Source organism: Scophthalmus maximus, chromosome 19 (assembly GCF_022379125.1).
Source record: "Scophthalmus maximus strain ysfricsl-2021 chromosome 19, ASM2237912v1, whole genome shotgun sequence".
Taxonomy (NCBI): Eukaryota; Metazoa; Chordata; class Actinopteri; order Pleuronectiformes; family Scophthalmidae; genus Scophthalmus; species Scophthalmus maximus.
Window position 1 is genome coordinate 5,539,131 of NC_061533.1, and position 25,225 is coordinate 5,564,355.

General features: G+C 44.1%; 2 protein-coding genes across 3 annotated transcripts in view; both read right to left on the bottom strand.

Annotated features, from left to right (window-relative positions):
- Positions 1-4,809: 4,809 nt before the first annotated feature.
- ubac1 (UBA domain containing 1) lies at positions 4,810-12,848 on the bottom strand. Its single transcript, XM_035640215.2, has 10 exons — positions 12,362-12,848; positions 11,008-11,128; positions 10,829-10,902; positions 10,580-10,687; positions 10,354-10,456; positions 9,912-10,020; positions 9,429-9,774; positions 8,716-8,802; positions 8,147-8,285; positions 4,810-7,328 (listed from the first exon to the last, which is right to left on the bottom strand). The coding sequence occupies exons 1-10, from the start codon at positions 12,497-12,499 to the stop codon at positions 7,213-7,215; spliced, it is 1,341 nt and encodes a 446-aa protein (XP_035496108.2). The 5' UTR covers positions 12,500-12,848; the 3' UTR covers positions 4,810-7,212.
- A 1,209-nt stretch (positions 12,849-14,057) lies between these two features.
- The window catches only part of LOC118313801 (neurogenic locus notch homolog protein 1-like), a 40,609-nt gene continuing 29,441 nt past the window's right edge, over positions 14,058-25,225 (bottom strand). The window contains exons 23-34 of one of the 2 annotated variants that reach the window (XM_047329122.1): positions 24,384-24,641; positions 24,126-24,238; positions 23,333-23,904; positions 22,819-23,253; positions 22,540-22,688; positions 20,153-20,366; positions 19,717-19,807; positions 19,324-19,486; positions 17,795-18,093; positions 17,255-17,402; positions 17,033-17,130; positions 14,058-16,923 (exon numbers count right to left, since the gene is read on the bottom strand). In XM_047329122.1, the coding sequence (XP_047185078.1) occupies positions 15,577-16,923; positions 17,033-17,130; positions 17,255-17,402; positions 17,795-18,093; positions 19,324-19,486; positions 19,717-19,807; positions 20,153-20,366; positions 22,540-22,688; positions 22,819-23,253; positions 23,333-23,904; positions 24,126-24,238; positions 24,384-24,641 (3,887 nt within the window). In that variant the 3' untranslated portion in view covers positions 14,058-15,576. Of the gene's footprint in view, positions 16,924-17,032; positions 17,131-17,254; positions 17,403-17,794; positions 18,094-19,323; positions 19,490-19,716; positions 19,808-20,152; positions 20,367-22,539; positions 22,689-22,818; positions 23,254-23,332; positions 23,905-24,125; positions 24,239-24,383; positions 24,642-25,225 lie in introns of both variants that reach the window. The other variant, XM_035639662.2, reaches the window with a different exon arrangement.

Consider the following 25,225-nt stretch of genomic DNA (forward strand, 5'->3'; position numbering starts at 1 on the left):
GGAAATCTTCTGCAGTGGACTGTTGTATAATGAATGAAATATAGGCTAATTTACTTTTTCTAGCTCTGCCAAGTGCCAGTTCAATACAGGACAATCCATACATATCTTTAACTGACATCTTAAATTGGAATGTTGAATATGTCATGTATGGATGATGTCACAATGGCGTCATCACCACTTCAAAGGACACATTCTAGCTCCTACCATTTGCTGACTACATGTAGCGCACACTCTTTGGGCATTAATCGTCGACGCGTGTAACAGTTAGCGTATTAAAAGCCAGGTTTCATCCAGGTTTAATTCAAAATGAATGCTCAGTAAGGTGAAGGCATTTCTTTTTCTCTTTTTTTGAGGGGAGATTTTAAAAAAAGTTTTTTGTCATGGAGGTGCTGAACATTTTAAAGCCACTTCCTCCTATATTAACTTTTACTCAAATTAATGCGATTGAGGAGAAGACTCAGAAGATTAAGAAGAAGAAGAAGAAGAAGGAGAATGAGCATGGTAGTGACACCTACTGCTCTGACGAGCTCCCTCACGTAAGTTTATATATACATGGCCAACACTTAAACAATATAAATATTTTTTCTGTGCTATCTGCATGTGATTATTATCCCTCGATCCTGTTAATTTTGTTTGGCTACACCGTTCAAGAATGAACAGGAATGAGTAACAAACTTATAATAGATTTATCTTTCGCAGGATGATGAATGGGATGAAACGCAATTTGATGGTCTACAAAAAGCCCTGCAGATGGAAAGAGAAGCCAGAGTTGCTCTTGAAGAGGACTTGTGGAGAATGAAAAGAGATCAAAATAAGAAGGAAAAAGCCCTGAAGCAGGAGCGAAAAGAAAGAGACGCTCTTGCAAAAGCTTTGAAGAATGAACAAGCCCAAAAGGACAGTCTTAGTGCAGAGTTTGAGGTCACACAGGCACGAATGGCTGATCTTCAGAAGTCAGCTGAAGACTACCAGCTCGGATATGCAAAGCTTCAGAAGCAAATGACCACAATGACCAATATGACAGCTGATCTGAAAGAGAACGAAGATGTGATTGAGAAACTTAAAATTGAGCTGCAGTGGAATTGTGACATTTTCATTCAAGCAACACAGTCCATCGACGAACTGAAAGATGAACTCAATAAGCGGAGCCAGGGAAATCTTGAAAAAGACAATGAAATTAAATCCCTTCAGGTCAGCATTCAAAAACTTCAAAGTAGCATTGCAGTCAAAGACAATACCATTTCCTTGCTGCAAGAGAAAGATGACCAGTGGGCTTCAGACCTTAAAGAGGAACGAGCAAAAAACCATGATCTCCAGAAGGAGTGTGAGGCTGCTGTCTCTGGGCAGCAGAAGAAGAGAGATGAACTGGTCCATCTGACTCAGGAAATCCAAAAACTGGCTTCTGATTACAGACGGCTACAAGGTGAACTCGCGGATTCCATACATACAAGTGTGCTGGCTCAAAAGCAGCATCAGGAAGACAGAGAAGCTTGTAGCAGACTTGAGGAAGAAGTCAAGGAGGAGAGAGCTAAGTTCTTGATAGCATGTCAAAATAATGAGGCTGCTGTCTCTGATCAGCTGAAGAACCGAGATGAACTGGTTCGACTGACTCTGGAAATTCAAAAACTGGCTACTGAGAACAAAAGGCTACAAGGTGAACTCGAGGATTCCCTGCATACGAGTCTGCTGGCTCAAAACCAGCATCAGGAAGACAGAGAAGCTTGTAGCAGACTTGAGGAAGAAGTCAAGAAGGTGAGAGCTCAGTTCTTGATAGCATGTCAAAATAATGAGGCTTCTGTCTTTGAGCAGCAGAAGAACCGAGATGAACTGGTTCATCTGACTCTGGAAATTCAAAAACTGGCTACTGAGAACAAAAGGCTACAAGATGAACTCGAGGATTCCCTGCATACGAGTCTGCTGGCACAAAAAAAGCACCAGGAAGACAGAGAAGCTTGTAGCAGACTTGAGGAAGAGGTCAAGAAGGTGAGAGCTCAGTTCTTGAGAGCATGTAAATTAAAGAAGAAGAAGCAAGCCGCAGCAGACCCAGAGAGCACGATGTACGAAATGCAAACTCTCAGGATGGAGAACGAGGACATCAGGGCAAAATTTAGGGCCATGGAGGCAAAAAATGACATAATATTTAAAGACAGCACATGCTCTTGTGAAGAAATGATATCACAGAAAGTTGATATCATCTGCAAGAATCAAGCTTCCATTGCTAAGCTCCAATACAAGATAGATGAATTCAAAGCACAGCAGTCGGAGAGCAAGACAAGACAGGCCCAACTTGAAAATGCCCTAAATCTGGAAAAGATACAAAGAGCTGTCTTGGAGGGGAGAGCAAATGAAACTGCCTCTGCTCTTGAAAGAGAAAGGGAGCGCGCAAATCAAACTGCCTCTGCTCTTGAAAGAGAAAGGGAGAGGGCAAAAGAAACTTCCTCTGGTCTCGAAAAAGAAAGGGAGAGAGCCAACCAAACTGCCTCAGCTCTTGAAAGAGAAAGGGAGCGAACAAAAGAAACTTCCTCTGCTCTAGAAAGGGAAAGGGAGAGAGCCATTCGATCTGCCTCTGCTCTTGAAAGAGAAAGGGAGAGAGCCAATCAAACGTCCTCCGCTCTTGACAAAGAAAGGGAGAGAGACAACCAAACTGCCTCTGCTCTTGAAAAGGAGAGGGAGAGAGCAAAAGAAACTGCCTCTGCTCTTGAAAGAGAAAGGGAGAGGGCGAAAGAAACTTCCTCTGGTCTCGAAAAAGAAAGGGAGAGAGCAAACCAAACTGCCTCAGCTCTTGAAAGAGAAAGGGAGCGAACAAAAGAAACTTCCTCTGCTCTAGAAAGGGAAAGGGAGAGAGCCAATCGATCTGCCTCTGCTCTTGAAAGAGAAAGGGAGAGAGCCAATCAAACTTCCTCTGCTCTAGACAAAGAAAGGGAGAGAGACAATCAAACTGCCTCTGCTCTTGAAAAGGAGAGGGAGAGAGCAAAAGAAACTGCCTCTGCTCTTGAAAAGGAAAGGGAGAGAGCCACTCAAACCGCCACTGCTCTTGAAAGAGAAAGGGAGAGAGCCAATCAAACCGCTTCTGCTCTTGAAAGAGAAAGGGAGAGGGCCAATCAAACGGCTTCTTCTCTTGAAAGAGAAAGGGGGAGAGCAATAGAAACCTCCTCTGCTCTTGAAAGAGACAGGGAGAGAGCCAACGAGAACGCCTCTGCTCTCGAAAGAGAAAGGGCCACATGTCAGAAGTACCAGGCTGAGCTCAAGGAGGCGCTGATCAAGCAAATAAAATCTCTGGAGGAGCGACATCATTTCACCACAGCCCTCCAGAGGGCGGAGAACGCCCTCCGCTGGCAGTACAACGACACCGGACTCAAGATGAAGGAGAAGCAATTGTACATGGACGAGGCAAACAAGGCTGGACACAAGCTGCAAGAGGAATACGCAGATCTAGGCAGGAGGCATTGCCACATTCACTCTATTATCCGTGAGCTGCTCAAAAGTCACACTGCCCTCCAAAACAAGTATGAGAAGCTCAGCCATGCACACGGGAACCCCCAAGAATGGATTTAACTTGTAAGGGTCTCAAGTGAGTTGTTGTTGACCTAAAATCGTAAAGCTACAGTGTGTAATATTTAGAAGAACTTATTCACAGAAATGTAATATATTGTCCATAACTGTGTTCATATCTGTATAATGACCTGCATCAAAGAACCAATGTTTTTTCGTCAACTTTGAATGAGTTCAATATAGTAACATGAGGTGGACCCGACCTCCGTGTGAGTCTCCATGTTTGCTACGTCGTGTTCAATACGGTTGTTGCACAACATGGTCCACGATACGTCGCAGTCGCGTGGAAATGGAGTCAGCGGTGCACCACCATAAAGTGTTCCCTGTCAGGTGCTCAGTTGGTTGCGGTTTGCAACTTGACCACCATATGCTGCCAGAAAATTACAAAAATCACACACTGGGGCTTTAAATAAACTATAAAAAAAATCTTTTAACCATGTATTTAACAATTTTATTTTTTCCCAACCCTTACTGGGTTCTGACTGATTCCTCATCTGTTTTTCAACTTTTAAGTGTCAAGATTGAGCTGTGAGCCTTGGCTTTAATTAAAGACAATATTTTATGACATTGTAAAATCTGGATTTTGATTTTGTCATAATTAGTTCACAAGTTTATTATTCCCACTTCCTTTTGAAGAAATTACCTTGTGATTTTTAATAAGGATTTATAATTTGTTTGACTGTTTTCTTAGAAGTGCGACAATACTGTCGCAGGTTAAAATTAATATTCACATGTACTAGTGCAGACATCGATTGAAAAGAATTTGCAGATTATGAAGTGTGCCAATCTTAAAAAGATGGGAAAAGGGAAAAAAAAGAAATTCATATGGTAAAGCCAATACATTAAAGGGAAGAATTGTAAAATATTCTGTAAAGTACAATTTGGATCTAGAGCACATACATTACAATGAAAGCACACAATCCTGAAACATGATTAAAGTTAAACAATGCAGGCATAAAACAAGTGTTGTCATCTCTTTAACTACTTGATTTTTAAGCTTTGGTGTATATTTTTGTAGCTGAAACTCCTACTTTTCTATCCAATTTTTAAATGAAAATACTTAAGGTCGTATAATTCAGTATCAATTTAATTATGTGAGGCTTTTACACAATATCTGTATAGTGTTCCATGTAGATACAATGACTATATGTACAACAACACTTGCTTCAAAATTATCCATTCCAAGTATACACTTTTCTGCATCACGAATAAGTGGATTTTCCTGGCTGGCCTCTTGGTCTGTCAAAAACAACACAAGAATACGGCCACGAAAAATAACTTTAATGCAATAGTGTTTCAGACGCCAGTAGCCACGGTGGCCGTTTGGATGAACAGACTGTGAGAGAGTATATTGCATAGGTTGTTGATCTGGGACAGTCCGGCATGAAAGCTGAGTGAAAACAATAACCTGTGACTCCCGACAAACTCGTCACCGTCCCTTCGGCATTAAAGTTAATTTTGTTCTTCTCTGTTCCTGGTGACCGTTTTCAAAAGACGCCAGCATTTCCCCGTGGACGTGTCTTTCTCTCTCTCTCTCTCTTCGCACGCGCGTCCTCCCAATGTTTGTTTCAAGATATTATGGGAGGGAGATTATTTGTATGCATACCGATCCCAAGCACGGACATGGTGAGACAGTTGATTACTTGATAACGGACCGCTACAGTGCAGAAAGGTGTCCGGACAAGCTTTCCAGAGGCTTGTGTGGAAATCCCCCTCCAATCTGTGACCTTTCCCATAAGCACATTTTATAATGGTTTGTAAAAACAACATTTGAATCATTTAACTTGTTCACATTTGCAGATTAGCTTTGAGGTTTGCTAAAAATGTTATAAATAAAAACAAGGGAGAAAAACAAAAACAGAGAAGTAACTAGTTTGGCTCTGATATAAATAATGTAATAATACACAGTTCGAACAAACACTTCTCTCTAAAAAAAACACTTAAATATTTTTCAAATATTGCATTTACAAAACCATGACCTGTGGTGCTCTTGTACACAAGTAAACGTTCTTTACACGGTTTAGTTAAAGCCATTTTTTCAGAAGCCAAACTAAAAAAAGGGGGGTTGGTGGTGAGCAGGGGTTCGCCGTAAACGACCGGTTTAAGAAAAAACAATCTCAGCCTCCCTGAGCAGAAAGTCACATCAATACCACATTTTTTAAAATATTGAATTAAAAACACTCAAAACCTTGGCAAAACCACACAATCCTCCATATGGTTTTTAACTCCCCGTGTACAGCGAGGAGGGAAAAAGTTCACCTTGTTGTCGCCGGAGATTTCAAGTGCTCAATGCAAAAGGCTAATCTTGTATAACACATCTCTAACACTCAAATCATTTTTGTTTATTTTTCAACAGAAGTCCTTGCTATTGCACAGAAACACAGGTTTGTTGTTGTTGTTTTTTTCTCTTCTTTTTTGATGGAGGCAGGTTATATAGTGACGGTTTGGTTTGACAGCATTAAATGTTCATTGCTCTCAAATGAAAAAAAATTTAAAAAAGTAAACCAGAACACAAACATTTGTTGGGTGTAATAAAAAAAAAAAAAAGCTTGCATCTCCGGAGTGAGCGTGCATCTTCAAAATTCAGATTAAAGATTTTTAAAAAAGGCAAATCCCTTTTAGGGTTTAGATTCAGCTCCGTTTAACATCCTGTTACAGCCTTTTGAGAGACGAACACTTCTTTTACCTCTCGGCCGCTGCAAGTGAGCGCTATTCACACACGTCACCAGGTGCCAAATGAAACGCGATGATGATAATATGACATTCAAGAGCACATTTGACAATAAAAACAAACAAGTCTAATATATCGTTTTTTCTTGTAAAAACATGACTCGGACACATATACAGTTTAGTGTACAGCTCTCCTCGAAAAAAAAAGGCAAGAAAGTTAAATAAATACTCTCGAAGAAACTGAAGGACAAAAATTGTTCTCTCCTCTTTTTTTAAGCAGGTTGACGCACAGAGAGATGTCATAGGCGTGAGTGGAGGGAGGCGATGATGCGTCTGAGATCCCATTTTCAATGAGCTCAACAAACATCCACCGGCCTCTCTTTCAATCATGAGAAGGTATTTTTGATGAGAACGAGACAACAAAAAAAGGGAGAGGAAAAACAAAAACATGACGGGGGACAGAGGTCTCCCGCACATTCACCACTGATAAAATGGAACAATTTAAACAGATGGACAGAACTGTAATTGATAATTTAAATATTGCAAAACACGCACACACACAAAAAGAACAGTTGTATTCGAACTGTAAACATTAAATTGATTTCTGATGTCATTTTTGCACATGGAGAAATGATATCAAATAAATCATGTCTGTCTCGACTATAAATTTTTCTCATTAAAATGTAAAAACAACATAGTAAATATCTTCTTTTTTTATTTATTTCAGTAATAATAATGTTTATGTTAACATTTGTTTCGTATAAGTGTTTCACTGAATTGTTATAAATAGTTATATATATATATATATGTATATATATAACATCTTAATTCATACTTTGACTCCTCCAGCTTTTGTCTTTGTCAAGGCAAAAACAATTCTTGTGTCTCTACCGAGATGCATGCACGCACACACGCACGCACGCACACACACACACACGCACACACACACACACACAAGCTGCCACAGTCACACACAGGGGTCACCAGAAGGCTCTATGTGCGATTGAGGGTCTGGAAGATTCTGGATATTTGGAGCATGACAGGGCCAGTCTCAGGGTCATTCATCCACTGGGTGCTGTTCAGAGGATTCTCCAGCATGTCTTCGAACGCTGCGCACACACAAAAGACACATTAGTGAGAAATATTTTTTGTTTTTTCCCTCCCCTCTAGTATGTTGTATAGTTTTTCTTGTGTATGTTAAAGGTCTGCAAAGTCCGTGGTAAAGGGAGCTCCTCTCCCCGACAGAAAACACTGCTCTAGCGCCACGCCCCCAACAAAGCCGGGTAAAGTAACGGCGAGAAAACTTTCTACATGCGCTGGAAGCGATTGACTAATCACAACAGAGTGGGCCAGCTGGCCAATCAGAGCAGACTGGACTTCATCGGGAGGGAGGGGCCTTAAAGAGACAGGAACTTAAAGCAAGTGTTTCATACAGAAGCTGAAAAGAGGAGCTGCAGGAAAGAACAGTCTGAGGAAACTGTTGTTTACTGAAAATGTGAGCAGTTAAACCTTTTCAAGTAATAACCCAAATTAAAACTATGAAACTGAATATGAGCCAAAGTATGTGTCCTTTCACAAAACCAGCAGCCTGTAAATCTGCTTATCTTCCATATTATTGGAAGATAAGCATAACCCCATATTATTTGGGGGGCTGCTGTAAAAGCTGCCAAGCAGACTCTTGTGCAATTATTTTGTGGTATGAAATTAATTCATATTCACATTAATTCATGATTTGTATTACGTGGTGAAAAAGTAACATTCTTCCCCAGAAGGTCAATTTTACAGAGCTTCCGCACATAACCAAAAAAAATGTGAGAAAAAGGTTTTCATATTATTTGGGGATTAAATTTTCCTGTGATTTCACAGATTTTTCTTAGGTTGTTTATAACATCACCTATGTTGGTGCTTATTTGGGATTAGACTGTACCTAACAGAGTCTTGGGATTGGTTAGACCCAGCTGGACCACTGGATTCTCCAGGATGGCTTGGAACAGCGGGCTGTTGGTGTCGATGCCTTTGTCGAGATCTTCCGGAGAAGGTTTCCTGTCTCCCAGGAGCCACTCGCACTGCCCGGGGAGAAAAAAAACAGCGAGACAAATCGTTATGGAGGCCAGAGTGCAGGTTCAACTAGAGAACAGTGTCTCAATTGTATTTCCATACCATGACACAGCAGTTCTTTTGGATTATTAGTCTTAAACTAAGTACAGCTTTGTCAGGTTTTGAATTGTTTTAGTGTAAAATGACAGCAATGGGCCAAACAAGGCTTGTGAAAACATCCATGTCAAGAAAACATTCATAAAGTCAAATCACATCCAGTCAATTAGCCCAAAATCCCAAATTTTCCCCAAAGCGCTTGACACAATATCTTACAGACATATATTTTTTACTAACAGCCTTACAGAGGCATTTCTCAAATCTGGCACTGTTGTATTTTTCCAGTATGAGCTCAAACACGGCAAAAAAACCCCAACTCCCGTCATGGATGTGTAAACATACCGCAGCATCCTGTTGGTTGTTATTGACTCTGAGCGCATCAACCACCTCCTTCTCATCAAAGCCCATCTCCATCAAGGCGATGACAGCCTGCGGAAACAAAGAAAAAAAGTATTGTTTGTTCAGTTCTAATTACAACGACGTACGCAGTTTTACGGAGCCCGGCAAAGTGTCTCGGGTACAGAAAGCTTTATCTGTGCGAAGCAGAATAAGCACCTAAAGAAGAGTTACAGCTGTTCAGATGGCAGCCATGTTAGATAAATTAATAATAATTACAGTGGAAGTGTTTGGATGGGGTTTTAATCACTCTTCTATTTTTGGACATGCAGCATTCCTGCAGAAACTAAGCTATGTTAGGGAAGTGAGAAACCTGCGAACAGACACAAAGTTATGTGGGATAACTTCATAACAACTATGCAGAAACATATCTACAATATTTTATTCTGATAAACGCATGTTTCAATATTCTGTTATTGCACTGGGAGTCTGTCTTGTATCTGCCCTGTCTGTGGGATTGGTGGAGATAAATATCTTACGTATAATCAGTAATGTTGGAAATTGGAAAAAACTGTCCGAATAGACAAGAGACTAGCAGAATATGTGCGTAAACATAACCCTGTCTTCAACACAGCAGGTGTGAGCTCTGAGATGAGTTCTAGAAAGGAAGTCATAGTCAGAGTGCGAAATTCAGTTTCTAAATGGATAAAGCCACCCACTCTTGAGTCCGGTCTGAACTCCCGTTTCCTGCGGATCCTCTTGAAGATCTCTGTGAGCTCGTCCTGCCTGCTGCTCTCGTCTGTGCTCGACTGGCTGGAGAGGCTGCGGAGGAGGTTCGGACCGGTGGCTGAGGCCAAGACAGAAGCCGAGGCCAAGACAGAAGCCGAGGCAGACGCAGAGGCAGACACGGAGGCAGAGGCAGACGCGGAGGCGGAAGGGCCAGGTGTGGCGGCCGCTGTGGCTCCTGCTGCTCCTCCAGAAGAGTCCTGGCCTGGTAGTGGTGTGTCTACGGAGGGGTCGTCTACATGTTCAATCAGCCACTCCATGGCCTGGGTCACGGACATGCTGCAAAAAGATAGGATTTTTGTCAAGTGCACCAAGAACTAATGAATTTAGTCAAAACATATTTCAATAACAATACTGTGCATGTGGTCCGGACTTATTTTGAGTCGTGAGTGTTCAGTAAACAAGTTCTGACTCACTGATTCAGCCTGAGAGCTTTGATCGCCCTGCTCTCGGGGAAACCCATCTCAGTGAGCTGCTGAAGCGCCGTCTCATCCACTCGGTCCTCTTCATCTTCATCCAGCATCGCTACAAAGACACAGGAACAGCAACTGATCAGACGACTGTAATCTTACACTGGGCAATATGTGGAAACTGTCAGGATCAGTTATTTAAAACAAATATTCTAAATGAGGTTCACTGCGCTGAGCTTGATGGTAACAAAAACCCGACAATATTTCATATCATCAGCAGTCTCAAGCGTTCGTGGCAGGATGTATTATTGAATTTTTGCTATTTTAACGAGACGATTTCATCTACTGCTTCGGTGGCATAAATACAGATTTTTACTGTGTCTGGCAAAAATCATATTCCATCATCCTCCTGACTGTAGGATTATGGATGTAGACTTGTATGATTTACCATTGGCCTTTTTGAAGAGCTCAACAGCGTCGGGGTTCAAGGCGAGAAGCTTCTGGGCGACTTCAATGAGAGAAACCAGGATTTTTCGGAGCTCAGTCTGAAACTGGAAAGACACAAATACAACGCGGAATCATTCACAAATCAATACGAGCAGATAAAAATTGGATTCACAAAATATACTTTTTTTTTAAAATTATTGAAATATTCATGATGTTGCGATCCTCACATCTCTGATATTGTGCTGCGTGACAGTGCGGTCAGTGTGGCGCGTGGACAGGCTGGCGGTGGCTTTCAGGATAGCATCTTTGTCTGGAGCTTTGTTGTCTTGCTTCTTCTGTGAAGACCATCGTGAAAGGTTAATAAGAAGCAGGCAATATAATAACCCCACTTTTCTAATACAGGTTTTGCAAAAATTTGAAAAAAATTAAAGGACATGCTTTTTTAAAATCTTCACAGAAAGTCGCACAAGCTCTACCTTTTCATCTGAACTAACATCTGCCGTCTTCGGAGGGGTCTGCGGTGGTCTTTTCTTTATGAGCAGCAAAACGTCTACAACACACATGTTCGACACCCTCAAGCTCATGGACAACAGTGTTATTTTTGTTATTAATCTCAAAACTGCTATCAAAAACAAAAGGGGGTCACGTCACGCACCTTTGTCTTTGAGGTTTTCATCAGCGACTGTTTTAGTGTCGGTGAGAACTCTTTCTGTAGCAGCGTATATGAGTTTGTGATGGGTGAGCGTTTTGGGGTCTTCTAGACTTCCATGTACGTACTGCAAAACAAGCACAACACACATGCCAGCTCAGAAACAAGAATTGAATAACAGGCCTGTAATTATGAATAACTTTCATCATCCTTCAATCAGACAATCAACTACTGGAGTATTCACTTGCTGTAGAGCATGTTACAATTTGAGACAAACTCACATCTTCATGTTTTTTGTCTTAATAACAGTTGAAAACATCAATAAACTAAATTTAAAACATTATGGAACTGACGAGCAGCAAATTCTCACATTACTGTTATTATCACACATAACTGATAAATAACTAAAGTAATTAATAATACTTTTAAAACAATATAATCTTGACTGACTTTCAACTACAGCTTATTGATTGCAAAAATTGTTACGGATTAATTTTTCTGTCAATTATTGGCAACTCAAATGTCAAGCAGAAAAAAATCATCACCAATGTAAAAACTTGGTGCTTTTCTGCAAACTTGTTTCTGTACACCGTAACTACAAATAACACTTGTTTTTCTTATTTTTGTCATTAACAGACAGTGAAAAAATATCCACCGCAGCTTCTGCGACCGATTTTTTTGCTTGGATAACTTTCAATGATCATCCATTATTAAAAAAATAGTTGCAGATTATTCTCCCGTCTTTCGAAAAGACGATGCAAACCAGTTGCAAACCTAATCTGAGACTTTGTGGCAACACTTTTCTCATTATTTCCTGAACTGTCACACAAATTAAATTATCAATGAAAACAATATTCACGCATCCCATAATCAAAAGACGACAAACCAACTCGTTGTTTTGGTTTTGTTATGTTTCAAATCTGATATTAATTTTCAACTTCATGTGTCCATGTGTTGCGGTCACAATCTGTGCATTGTCCCATGCTGTCACGAGATAACCCACATTAGAGCAGCATTAGGAGATTCTACTGTTTAGGCCATAGAAGGAGAAGAGGGAACCGAGCTGTGTAATAATAGACAGGCTGGAGAAGCAGCATGCCCCTGCAGACACAGAAGGGGGGGGGGGGGCAGCCAGGGGACTGTTAGCTCCACAGCTAGCCCAGATGAGAGGGGGCAGCCAGCCACACTGCTGAATTATAAATAGCGAAGTCTACCCGGTTACTATAAATACAAATCCAGTGACACTGACACTGGCAGTTTACACAGAGGACATGTTAGACTGTGACACCCCTTCCCACCCAGAGGAATGACAGCACATAAAAGAGCAACAGGGGAGAGACAGGCGACACAAACACTTTACATGTTTCAAGCACTTCTCCTTCAGCTTCTCCACCGTGGTGTCCTCCGTCACCTCCTCCAGCCACTCGGTGCCGTCCACGGTGCAGATGTGTATCTTCAACACTTTGCCGGCGAAGATCTTCTCCTCCTGGACGAACATAGCCGCGGTCTTTCCCCTCGGGCGGGGGGGGGGTCGAAGGAAGCACCCGGTCCGGTGACGTTAGCTTAGCTAAGCTTAGCCTAGCCTAGTCTCCCTAGCGAGCTAGCGTGCTAACGTTAGCACCCCGGCTAGCCGTCTCGGTCTGTTGTTGAAATCCTGCCCGACAACGGAGCGAGAGCGGCCGCCGACTAGCTGAGGGACATCTTCGGTCTCCTCGGCCGGTTTTCGGTGCGGTGGCAACCGACTGGACGTGTCCACTGCTCCCCCGAGTCTGTTTGTTATCTTCCCCCCACCACTGTTGACACCACCGAGCTGCCAGCCAGCCAACGAGAACCCTGTTTTCACTGTAATGTTTGAACTTTGAACTTCAACTTGCTTGCAGCGCGGTGCATCATGGGAGTCGTAGTTCTTTGTTTTTCAATCAATGGAAAATACTACAAGACGCCGATTGAAAATGTACAAATACCGAGTTATTATCTCACGAAATGTTATCATTCAACAGCAGAAGGCTTGCAATTTATAATATTTATTAATAATTGTACATTATAAAATATATACAGCAACCTTTTTATCCCACTTATTGTTTAGCCTTTTTCATTGAAGGCAAACTGTTGGGTGTACAGTTAATAATAATAATAATAATAATAATATTAAAAAAGAAATTTTATTTATAGAGCACTTTTCATGTAAGTATGCTGTTGCAAATCACTCTATATAAAACTCATTCACAGTTTTGAAGGCCAACACCTATGGATTAGATGTGTGAGAGCCCCACATCTACACTTTCTTTCAGCCTGTCTAGATGACAAGTAGACAATCACAGAACGTTAGATTAGATTCAAATTAAATTAAATGATTTTTTTTTTATCTAGAGCTGCAATGATTAGTCAAAAAAATGAATTTGCAATTTATTTCTAAAACTAAAATGGCAAAGAATTTATTGATTCAGCTCATTTGTTGTAAGAATTTTGTAATTTTCTTTGTTTTATACAACTGCAACCAGAATATGTGGGGCTATTGAATGGACAGGAGATCGACATTTACAGTCAATTTGGGTCCATTTTTGTCATTTTACATTTTACAGACCCAATAACTAATCAATTATCAGACTAAACTATAGGTTAGAAATGTAATCATAGTTAAATTGTAGATAACAGAAAGTTGTTCAATTAAAAGATCACACAGCAGACTTGGCATCTGATCTTATTCTCATTTGTTATCCTGTAGAAAATCATAAAAGAAACTTAACTCAATATAAATAGGAAAGCTTGAAGAACCTCAGAGTAACTCAACGGGTATGCATGGATGATGCAACTGGACCTAAGTAAATGAATAGTGACATTAAAGGAAAAAATGTGTACCACTAGATGGAGACATACTACATTGAATGACAGTCTGCCTATCATACATACAATTATTAAATAAGTTGCTACTGTATGTTGAAAATAAAGGTCCCATTTGATCTAAAAACATATTCAGTTTTACCCTGTTGAGAGATAGAAATTTAGAATGTGACTTTATGTTGTTTTCCTCAAAGATAACACAAAAGACATGTCTCTTCATTTAAGACACACATGTGCCCTTTATTATAACAAGAAACATTTTGTACAGATAGAAAATGAAAAGGTAAAATACATTTCTTGCAAATCATAAATTTATGAGAGGAAGGAAACATATTACAGATATTACAATTTCACTACAACCTTATGTGGGGTTTTTTTGCAAATTATACCGGGGAGCTTCTTACAAAGCATTGATGAGGAACACAGCTGAGAACTTATCCAACAACTTCTTTTCATTTCATCAAAGTGTAACAAAACATAACATACACAGATGGATGCCTCAGTGGATTTGTACGTGTTGCAGAACAGTAAATAAATATCAGTTTATAAAACTTCAATATTTATTAATGTTTTTTTTTCTTCTTTTTAATGAGAAAAATGTTGCCTTACAATATATTGTATCTATTTGTATATAGTTCAAATTTCTTTATGCATAAGGGACAGTAAAAATACAAAATATATATATATATTCTGTTCTGTTTGATATTTTTAGAGGCTGTTGACTGGCGCGAGACCTATCAAAAATTGCATGCTTAAGACATCAGATTTCTTAAACAAAATCTTGCTTACACGGGAACATATTTACAAAAAGGAAGAACACAGCCATAGGCTCAAACTAATAGGAGGGACAGGGGGAAATGACGTTTTCCTTTTTCCCTCGGGACAACAACATACACTGTGGCCGACCGGCCAGTTCTCCAACACCACAGGACCAGCAGACGCTCAAATCCTGTCTTTAACCGCCCATCTCCGAGATGGCTGTGTACTGTACACCATATCACATCTCCACCACATCTCCACGTATGAACGCGATCCAACCCAGAGGTGCAACGTAATGCCGTTCCTCTGATTCAAGAAATGTACACAACTCTAGAGTGTAACTAAGAATCACATAATAGTCAAAAAAGGGGGGAAAGGACTTGTGCATGAAATAACAACTTTTCGCAACTTGCTTTCTCATCAAACCGACTAGAACATTTTCCCCACGCTTACAACAAAATTGAAAATAACACTGAAACATATAAATGTGCTCTATAAAATGCCCCTTAATCCAAAAAAAAATTCTTTATAAACAAGATTATACAAAAAGAAATAATGACACGATATAAACAAAAGATTGAGACATCATGTGAAAAAAAGGCAAAGATTAAAAAGTCCTCAAGGAAATAAATACCCAGTGTGTATGCTGCGACTTCACTGCAGAAAAAAAAGAGAACTAAAAGAAAAGAGTCTCTCTAAAAGAAAAAGTCTCTGTCCTGCGTACAACCCAACACCACGGATCCCCCCAAAATTTCTGTAAGCAGGCAATGCGCATAAATAAAGACATTAATAAATAAAAAAGAATGGATGAAAAAACAGGTGTAGCTGTTAGTATGAAAGCGTATAAAAAAAGTCCTATTAAATCTTGTTTACAGCTTTGCCCTTTTTTTCTCTTCTTTTTTTCCCCCACAGAGTGCCTTTTTCTTCATAAAAAAATAGAGAGCAGCTCATCTGGGCACAAAAGATACATGCGATTTATTTGAATTGTTCAGGTATGTGTCCGATCTGCGACTGCATGCTCGTCGGCGGACTCGAAATGCCCTCGGACCAGTCGGACAGGTTGGAATGAGGAGACGAGCTGGACCACTGGTCAGGGGAGCCCGGCGAGGGCGTTAGAAAGGGGTGGTCGGGCACCTGGACCTGGTGGTTTGGGGTGTTGTCCATGGGGCCCGAATAACTGTGCTGGGAGGGCGGGGTGAGGAACTGGGTGCTGGCCATTGACTGACTGATGGAGGAGGGCATGATCTGGGTCTCCTGTGGCAGGATGGTGTGGATGGGCATGCTGGAGCCGCCCGTGCCCGGCTGGAGCTCCGGAGAACTCAGCTCACCGCTGATGAAGTTCTGGCTGTTGGTGGGGTTTGAGTTTTGATGCTGCAGCTGGATACTCTGCTGCTGCTGGAGCTGCTGGAGGTTCTGCATCTGCTGCATCTGTTGCGCCTGCTGCTGCAGGATGTGCGGCTGCGGCCCCAGCCTGGTGCCCTGGATCCCCTGGTAGGTCATCATCTGAGACAGGCCGTTGTGGAGGGCGGTCATTATCCCGTGCTGGCCCCCCTGGTGCAGGCCTCCCTGACCGCCAGGGCCTCCCCTCATGGGATTGAACTGGCCCGGCTGGCCCATGCTGCCGTGCATCCTGGACAGCCAGTCGCACTGGCCGTTCATGGCGCCCGGGCCACCGGAGCCGGACACGGGCAGATGGGTGAGGCGGGGAGGCAGCGGGTCGAACTGCATGCGAGCCAGCTCCTGCTTGTTCGGCATCACCATGTGGTTCACGGGCAGGTGCGGGTCAGACATGACCTGCAGGTGGTTCAGGGCCATCGACGGCGACTGCTGGAAAGGTGAAGTCATCATGGGCGGCGAGGCCACGTCGGAGACGTAGCCGTGCGGAGACTCCAACGAGTCAACCGGCGACAGAACAGCCGAGCTGTCCAGGAGGTTCCCCGACTTCCCGTCCTGGGAATTCTTCTTCTTCACCTTCATGTCTTTGCCCTCCTTGCAGCCGATGCCCTTGGCGCTGGGCTTGCGTGCCTTTTTGCCGTGGCCTTGACCCTGGGGCAAGGGCTTCATGCTGCCCAGGTAACCGTTGGGCGAGCAAAGAGGGGGCGACAACGTGGTGCCGAGCGAACCGCCGTGCATGGGAGGACTTCGCACCAGGTTGTACTCGTCCATCAGCCGCACAATGTCGTGATGCATTCTCTCCTGCGCAATGTCCCTGGGCAGCCGGTCCATGTGGTCGGTGATCTCTCTGTTGGCAAAGTGCTCCAGTAGGACCTTGGCGGTCTCGTAGCTTCCCTCCCTGGCGGCCAAGAACAGAGGTGTTTCCTCCTGAGGCGGAGAGAACGGAGACACAACACGTCAGGAGACTCGCAGATGCACAGGGAATCAAAGATGTTTTACAGTAGAAAGAGGAAGAAGAGACGGATTGTTTTCATACCTTGTTGTTTTGCATGTCCTTGTTGGCACCGTTCTTAAGTAGAACGATAGCAGCCTCCAGGTTATTTACTGCAGCAGCCCAGTGCAGGGCCGACTTACCTGAAAAGACAAAAAAAAAGAAAAAAAAGAATAGAGTCATTGAATCTGAAGTGTTCCTTCCCCAACGCTAAGTCGTAATGATTTTGTGGCTCGTGCGATCGACGGAAAACAAGTGAAACTTTACCGAAATCGTCGATGGCATTGACGTCAGCGTGGCAGTTGATGAGCTCCTCCACCATGCCCTCCACTGCCAGCCTGGCAGCCAGGATCAGGGGCGTGGTGCCGTCATGCATGCGAGAGTCCAAGTCTGTGGCGCGGTTCCGGATCAGAATCTACAGACAGACATGTCATTCCTTTAAATGTCACACTTAAATTTAATCTCTGGTCATTCTTGTCTGCGATAGTTTATGGATAATTTGATTTTATGAAACAACTTCCTGGGGATTGACAAATTTACTCTTTAGCCCACAACTACACAGAAAATAAATAAATTGAAACAAGTGTCAACTTCCCTTTAAGTTTCGTCTAAGTAACAATCTTAAACACAATGAAAAGAAATTATCAAATCATCACATCTAGGAGGCTGGAAATAGCTAATGTTTGCCATTTTTTTTACAGTAATTGACCGATAAATTGACTCATTCTTTCTTAAATTCAGTACAAATACTATTCTATAACTCTGCCACCTTAAACAAAGAATACATATGGCCTATTGAGAACCCACCTGGAACACCCCCTGGGCGTCGGCGGCCACAGCAGCGTGCAGGGGCGTCCTGCCCATGTTGTCCTGGATGTTGGCATCGGCGCTGGCCTCCAGCAGGCGCTTCGCCGCGTCCGAGCGAGCGTAGCGCGCGGCCAGGTGGAGCGCGGTCTCGCCCGTCCGGTCGGTCTGATTGTGGAGGTTGGCGCCCTGGTAGATGAAGTCGTTGATCACGTTGGCGGAGGCGTCCTCCTCTTCCTCGCTGTTGCCCGTTTCCAGACCTCCGCCGCTGCAGGACGCGATCATCAGGGGCGTGAATCCATCTGGACAGAGAGGAGGGGGAGAGGAGGAGGTGAGGGTTCTGCCTGGTCAGCAAAAGACCCCGGTAGACTGCGACTGAGAAGAGAAGAGCCTGCACTTCAAAGCATCAGCCAGATCAAAACAGAGGCAACAAACAAATCGAAATGTGGATTTGACACTTTTGCCTGGGCTGAATCATGGCGGCTCTCTTTTCGATAATGGATTCTGATCAAGGCCTCGGCGCGGGAGAAGCTTCAGAGGGAACGGGAAGCCGGGGGGATAGAGGCCGGGGCTTGTTAAAGCTAGGCTGCTGCAAAACCGAAACATTCATATCCAACTGTGAGAGGCAGCACTGTCAGTCGCTCGGATAGGTTTTCTCCTCTTCAAAAGGATCGCAAGCCCCAGATCTCGCAGATTCTGGTCGATTCAAGTGCATCGATCCCCCGGCGGGGGGAGAAAGTGTGCTCTCAAGTTCTTAACCCTGTAGCTTTGATTTTGGGACATTTGGCACTTATTACAAATTTTGGTTTTTGCATTGAATCCTTTATTTGGTTGTTTTGAAAAAAATTAAATGTAGAATAGGAAAAGAAAGCAGAAGGCCCATTACTGGTCAAATGATTAATCTGATCAGGAATGAGTGTTTTCCCTCAGGCGCCCGGCTTCCAGGCGGCTGCTTTGAAGAAGATCCTTTACCCTGAGGACATGGGGCTTTAGCAACTCCTACATGCGCGATTACGCACACACGAACACACAAGAAATGTGAAATGTTCCCTTAGAAACCCTCCCCACCCCCCGCACGAATCAATACTCATAGACACACACACATTATTACGAGAATTGTTTACTCAAAAAGTTAAAACAAATCAATATCAACCATTTTTCCCAACTTATGGCACATATACGTTGTGAGCAGTTCTACCAACGAGACAGTTTTCTTTTTCATATTATCTCACTTTTAATAATTTTTTAAAACCTTTGAAGAGAGGAAACTATCGAGTGTTTCACAAACAGAAATATAATATTTTCTTTCTCAAGTAAATCAATATTAGTTCTACACAATTAAAGCTTGTGAGGAAATTACAGTTGCCTGAAATTACATTTGGTTATTCTTTGTAAATTCTTAGAGTATAATATGTGTTGTTCATGGAGACGACCAAGTCAGCCAAAGGGAAAAATTAACCAAATTTAGATCCACATCCACCGGCACAGAACTCCCCTTCAATTTCCCTGATATGTTAAAGAGTTCAACCCACCTGGTCCGCGGACATTGACGTCCATGGAGTCGCTCTCAATCTCGCCCTGGGGGGGTGTGGGAGCGATGGAGGCGATGCGCAGGTCGGCGGCGTCCAGGTGCTGCTGCGTCCACTGTCGGTGGTCGGTCTGATCGTCCACCTCCAGTATAGACTGCTCGTCAAACTGCTAAAGAACAGGGACAGGGAATCGAATCACAACATAATTAAGGTGGATGACAAATGGCTGTTAAAAAAATAATAATTAAAATTTGAAAAAATGCACACAATTGAGAATTTTCCAAATCCCATCTGGGCATTGAAAGAATTTTAAAGTCGTTTTTTTTTTTTTACAGAAATTGCTGCATAAATTTGAAAATAATATTTAAAAAAAAAAAAAAAGCTCAGTTTGCTTACCCTGAAGCGCTTTGCATCCGAGGGCTCGTCCTCGCCCCAATCGTTCTGGGCGTCATCCATGAGTGAAATGTCCGAAGTGTTTTTGAGTGGCCTGTGGTGAAGCAGCAGAGAACCCAGTGAAAACCCTCGTAGCCTCCTGCCTCCATCTCATCCGAGCACCTCAACCACTAATGGTGCGGCGAACGCCGAAAAAAACAAAAGCATTGATTGACTCCGTACCCCACCCCTCCGGCCCGACGAGTCAATTAATGCGCACCCAAACCTGCCATATCATTATCGTTCATGATCCGGGCAAAACCCTCCTTTTTTTCTAAATTTGACAGATCACCAGTCACGCTCATTTTGCCCTTCAGAACTAGCCCCTTCACATGACCCGCGAAAAGAAACAGGCGCCCGGTGACACCGAGCGCTGCCGTGGAATGAGCCCCAAACTTACTTTAATCCCACCGAATCCTCTCCGACAGGCTCCCGCCTCTTCTTCTTGCTGGTCTCTGTGGTCTTGAAGCCCTCGGGGAGCCAGAGGCGCCCGTGCTCGTGGCGGCGCTTTCGGGCGGCCACCATCCCCACTCCGAGGAAGGCCAGTATCCCGACGCCGCCCAGGACCAGGTAGATTGGGTAGAGGCTCGGCGAAAGCTTTTGGTCCACGTCGCCTGGTAGGAAAAGGGACAGCATGGTCACGACAGGCGATAGACCGGGACGCCCAGGATCCGCCTGAGTGTTTGGAGCAGAGCCGGTCCGCCTCGTCTCCGCCGCCGCCGCCGGCGCCGCCGCGGTTCCCGCTCCCGAAAAAAACACGCCGGCAACCGTCAGCGAGCTCCAGAAACTGACTGGCGACCCTCACCGTTTGTAAACCTAGCTTCCACTACCTATTCAGAAATAATCGGCATTGCTAACCACTTTTCAAAAAGGAAAAAAACAAAAAAACCAAGGGGATGGGGCGTGCTAAAAAGAAAAAAGGGGGAAGAAAAGGAACACCACCAACCACCGCCTCTCTCCCTTCTCAACCTCGGGTACCAGGAGACAACTTTACCATTTCTTCTTTAAGAGAAAAAAAAAAAAAGAAAGGAGGGGGATTAATGAACTTCAAATTACTGCACGCGCTTTAAGCTGTAAAGACGAAGGATTTATTAGGATTTTCGAGATAACAAAGACTCCCAACTTCTAGCACACTCCCGATCAATTTTTTCTCCTTCTCTCTCTCTCTCTCTCTCTTTTCCACTAACGATTTTGAAATGATAAACTCCCCCAACCTAAACCCTTGGAGATGCATTAAGTCCTGGTATTACATTCAGCGAGGTGAAGGTTGCAGCAGCCCCTCACATTGTGGGATGAAGTGTGTATGTGTGTGCGTGTGCGTGCGTGCGTGAGTGTGTGTGTGGACGTAAAACACGCACACGTCTGAGAGAGAGAGAGAGAGAGAGAGAGAGAGAGAGACGGAGTCAGAGATAGAGCGCTATATCGTGCGAGCGGGGGGATTGGACGAGTTGATTTGCAGCAATTAACCATTTTGGAGCCCGGAGCCAGTGGATTTACGCAACGAGGGGAGGATTGATTGTTTAGGCCATGAGATTCACAATTGCATTTGTTCACCGCTGCATAACAAATACACAATCAAAGAGCGGCAGGGTTAGGACCTGACCGGAGGGCGCGGCGGAGACTTTGAGTTTGAGCGCGAGCGTGAAAAGGAGCACGTGTCTCATCCACCCCGCGAACGAGTGCGTACGTGTAGCTACTAATACGAGGCCTTGAAAGAACATAACCGTGCTTCAGCCGGTTCACAGGAAATCACATTCATCAATCACAACGAATCAGAATGCAAACGAAATTTTAAATTTTTGGGGTGTATTTTTTTCCCCCACCATCCCGAGCAGCCTTTGGTCTATCCTTCACATCCTTGCACCACTCAGCCTCCACGTCCATTTGTTTCCTTGGACATGTCAATTGTTCAAAACCAGGATCGCTAAGGCAGCTCATGAGATCCATAAATATAAATAAACATAATTGTGAAGTTTCATGAAAAAGTTCCAGATGGTTTTTTGAGTTCTCCTCTGAAAACCAAATAACTACGGCCGGCTACAGACAGAATTATGACAAACAACTGCACAAAAAAAAATAATTCAGGTGCAATTTCAAATCAACTCTCGATACTTCATTTGCGCAATTTCAATATCTTTCTATGTGTAACCCGTACATGTTATATTTTATTCAATTTCTATTATGTTTATATTCTTTATATTTCCTTTTGTTTATATTGCAGGTTTACTTATTGATTTATTTTTTGGGGGATGTTTCTAATTTCTCATAACAGATGATCTTATCTGGTCTTAAAAGAAAAAACAAATGTCCGTAAACAGCTGAGCGCTGTAGCTTTTAGCAAACATTGCTCAAACGGAGGTAAATAATCAATTTGTGTGGGACTATTCCGAGCAGTAGATCAAAATGCATTATTGTGCGTTTAGCCACCATTTCCAGCAGCAGGATGGTTTCATGTAGAACTGAGTCAAAATTAAAACAATACTCCTCAGGCTCATTGACGACGGAACATGTCCCTCAATGATGAGTGACTGACTGGAGCTCGGCTGCACAGAAACAGGATTAAGTGATATCAGAAGATACTTTTTAATGGGATTAATTCATTGTTGGTTTTGCTCTTTTGGGAAATGGTGGGGGGGGGGGGGGGCAAGAGACTTCAGTGCAGATTCATTTCACTCCAGTATCACGTAGTAACTCGAGGGGCCACAGTTAAAGTAGGAAAGACGAATAAAAAAATCTGTTCGGCAAAAATGTGCATGAATACTCAAGACTCTGACAACGTATACTCACTGTAAACGGCTTTGATGGTGTACGAAACGTCCAGTGTGCCGCTGGAGGCCAAAGCCCCGAGGAAGGCTGCCGCGTCATTGGTGCTCTGGAAACACTCAGTGGACTGCTGGAAGCACTGACGGTTGTCCACCTCCAAGTGGACGATTGAACTACGGGGGGGGGGGGGGGGGGGGGGGGGGGGGGGGGGGGGGGACGAGCACGTCATATCAAGTCAACAATTAGTCCCCAAAAAAAAAAAAAAAGTAAGTGAAGGAGACATTTTAGGATCTTCTCCCTCACCCTTTGATCTGCAAGTGGTCCAGCTCCCTCCTCCTCCTCCGGCTCCCCGCGACCACGCCGGACAGGCTCCGCTTCGCCGCGCTCAGCGCCTCGCCGGGGGCCTCGGGCCACGGGGCCACCGAGCGCTTGACGTTGTACTTCTTCAGCTCGTGCTCGCTGCCGTAGTACGGGTACACCATCACCTCGCCCTTGCCCGTCCTGCTGAAGATCACGTTGGTGCGGAGGACGCTGCTCAGCTCGCGCAGGAAGGCGGAGGAGTTGCTGAGGAGCTGCTCGGGCGTGATGTGGACCACCAGCACCAGCTGGCCCAGCGCCAGCTTCTCCGGCATGTTGTTCGCGCAGTCCAAGCCGTCCCACTCGCACTCGGCATTGTTGCAGCCCTGGTCGCAGTGGCCGTCGGCGTAATGGTCCTTGCAGTACTGGTCATAAAGAGGGCTGGAGAAAGAAGAATACGGGTCAGTGTTTCCGTGCATGCTTTTTTTAAGGTCGATAAGGATAAAAACAGATTACGTACTTGCACTGTCCTTCCAGATTCTGGCAGTCGAAGCCGTCGTACAGGCACCCAGCGTTATCGCACTGCGCGTCGCACTTCCCGTTGTTGAAGTAGCGCCAGCACTGCAGCGAGGCCGAGCAGTTCTTCCACGGGTCGTCGAAGTTGAGCGAGCAGTCGCCGTTGTCCCAGCCGCACGCGTGGTTGTTGCACAGCACGTCGCAGACGCTGTTGTGCCGGTTCTCCTTGCACTGCGGGATCTCGCAGGCCACCTCCACCTCGGAGGGCGGCGGGATGTCGTGGCCGAACCCGCCCAGGAAGCTGTAGTCCAGGATGTGGCAGCGGAGGCCGTTGAAGTTCGTGGGGCACACGCAGTGGTAGAACGGCGCCTCGAGCGTGTACTCGCACGTGCCGCCGTTGTAGCAGGGGTTGGAATTGCAGGGGCTGTCGGTGGGATACTGGCACTCGGGCCCGGTGAACGACGGGCCGCACAGGCACTTGGGATTCTTGTGGCCGGAGATGCAGGTGCCCCCGTTGCGACAGTGGAGGCTGCCGCAGGCCTGGGCGTCGTACTCACACGTGGAGCCGGTGAAGCCCTGTCAGATAAGGAAAAACACAATTCATTTACATTTTATTTTTAACAAACAGTTCAAAGCTACTTTTTTTTAAAAGTCAATAATTGTAATAATTTATTTGTCTCCATTTTGAATATTAAAAACGTTAAAAAAAAGTTAATTGTTGTTGTTGTTTTGGGGGAATTTTACAGCCCTCAAAAGTCAAAGAGTGTGTGTGTGTGTGTGTGTGTGTGTTTGCTCACAGGAGGACATTTGCAGATGAAGCCGTGTGGCGTGTTACTGGCCACAGCGCAGGTCCCTCCGTTACGACAAGGTTTGCCCTTACAGCCGTCGAACACCGTGTCACAGCGCTGACCTGTAGAAGAGGTGACACACACACACACACACACACACACACACACACACACGCACACGCACAACAAGAAGATTGAACATATTTTTTTAATAAAAAAAACAAAACATTCTCAGCTTTCCTGTTGCGATTGCAAGTCATAATTTACCTGTGTACCCCGTGCGACACTCGCAGCGGTAGTTGTTGGTGAGCTGGATGCAGCTGTGCGTGCCCCGCGGGTCGCAGGGGTTGGACAGGCACTCGTTGACGTCTCCCTCGCAGCGCTCCCCGACGTACCCCAGGGGGCAGGTGCAGTGGTAGCCCCCGACGCGGTCCACACACTTGCCCTTGTTGAAGCACTTTGGCTCGTTGGTGACCGGGTCGGTGAACGGGTTGCAGTCGTCCAGGTTGATCTCGCAGTGCACCCCTGAGGATGGGTAGGGTAAAGAGGGGGGGGGGGGGGGGGGGGGGGGGGGGTTCAGAGGTTAAGCCAAGGGAGAAATTTCTTTGGTGTCACATGGTTTGACAAATATTTAGTCTGTGATGTTTGATGTTTGTGATGATGTGAAGTTATCTGCTTTGTTGGATTCGTACATCTGCTTCTCGTATCACTGATTTGTCCCTGAAGTGTTGTAGATAGATTGATCTTTACTTTTGTTCTTCAATTGAAAACATTAGCGTGTATTGGATTTTATTAAATCCTAATACCATAATCCCCCTGAAAATCAGATTGTTAAAGTGGCAGTTGCAGTACAAACACTCCATATTGTAAATCTGTTCTTTTTTATTAATTACTTAAAGGGAATTTGGCACATTATCTAAACATTATATAAACTGATCCGTGTCGTCTTTTGGATAAAGGGAGATCAAATTCAGCTGAAATCCGGTTTGAACTGAACTGGACCCTGGAACTCTGGATATTTTCATTAAATTTACTGTGTGTGGCTTGACCTCTAACACATCTGTTCATATCAAATGTCTTAATAAGGACGGAAGGGCTCAAGTGTGCCG

Excerpts from the sequence above, each read along its gene's own strand:
- ubac1 (XM_035640215.2), bottom strand. The coding sequence starts at position 12,499 with ATGTTCGTCCAGGAGGAGAAGATCTTCGCCGGCAAAGTGTTGAAGATA. Across the intron at positions 11,129-12,361 it reads AGGAGAAGTGCTTGAAACAT|TACGTACATGGAAGTCTAGA; the intron begins GTAAAGTGTTTG and ends CTTGTTTTGCAG. Across the intron at positions 9,775-9,911 it reads AAAGCTCTCAGGCTGAATCA|CATGTCCGTGACCCAGGCCA; the intron begins GTGAGTCAGAAC and ends ATCTTTTTGCAG.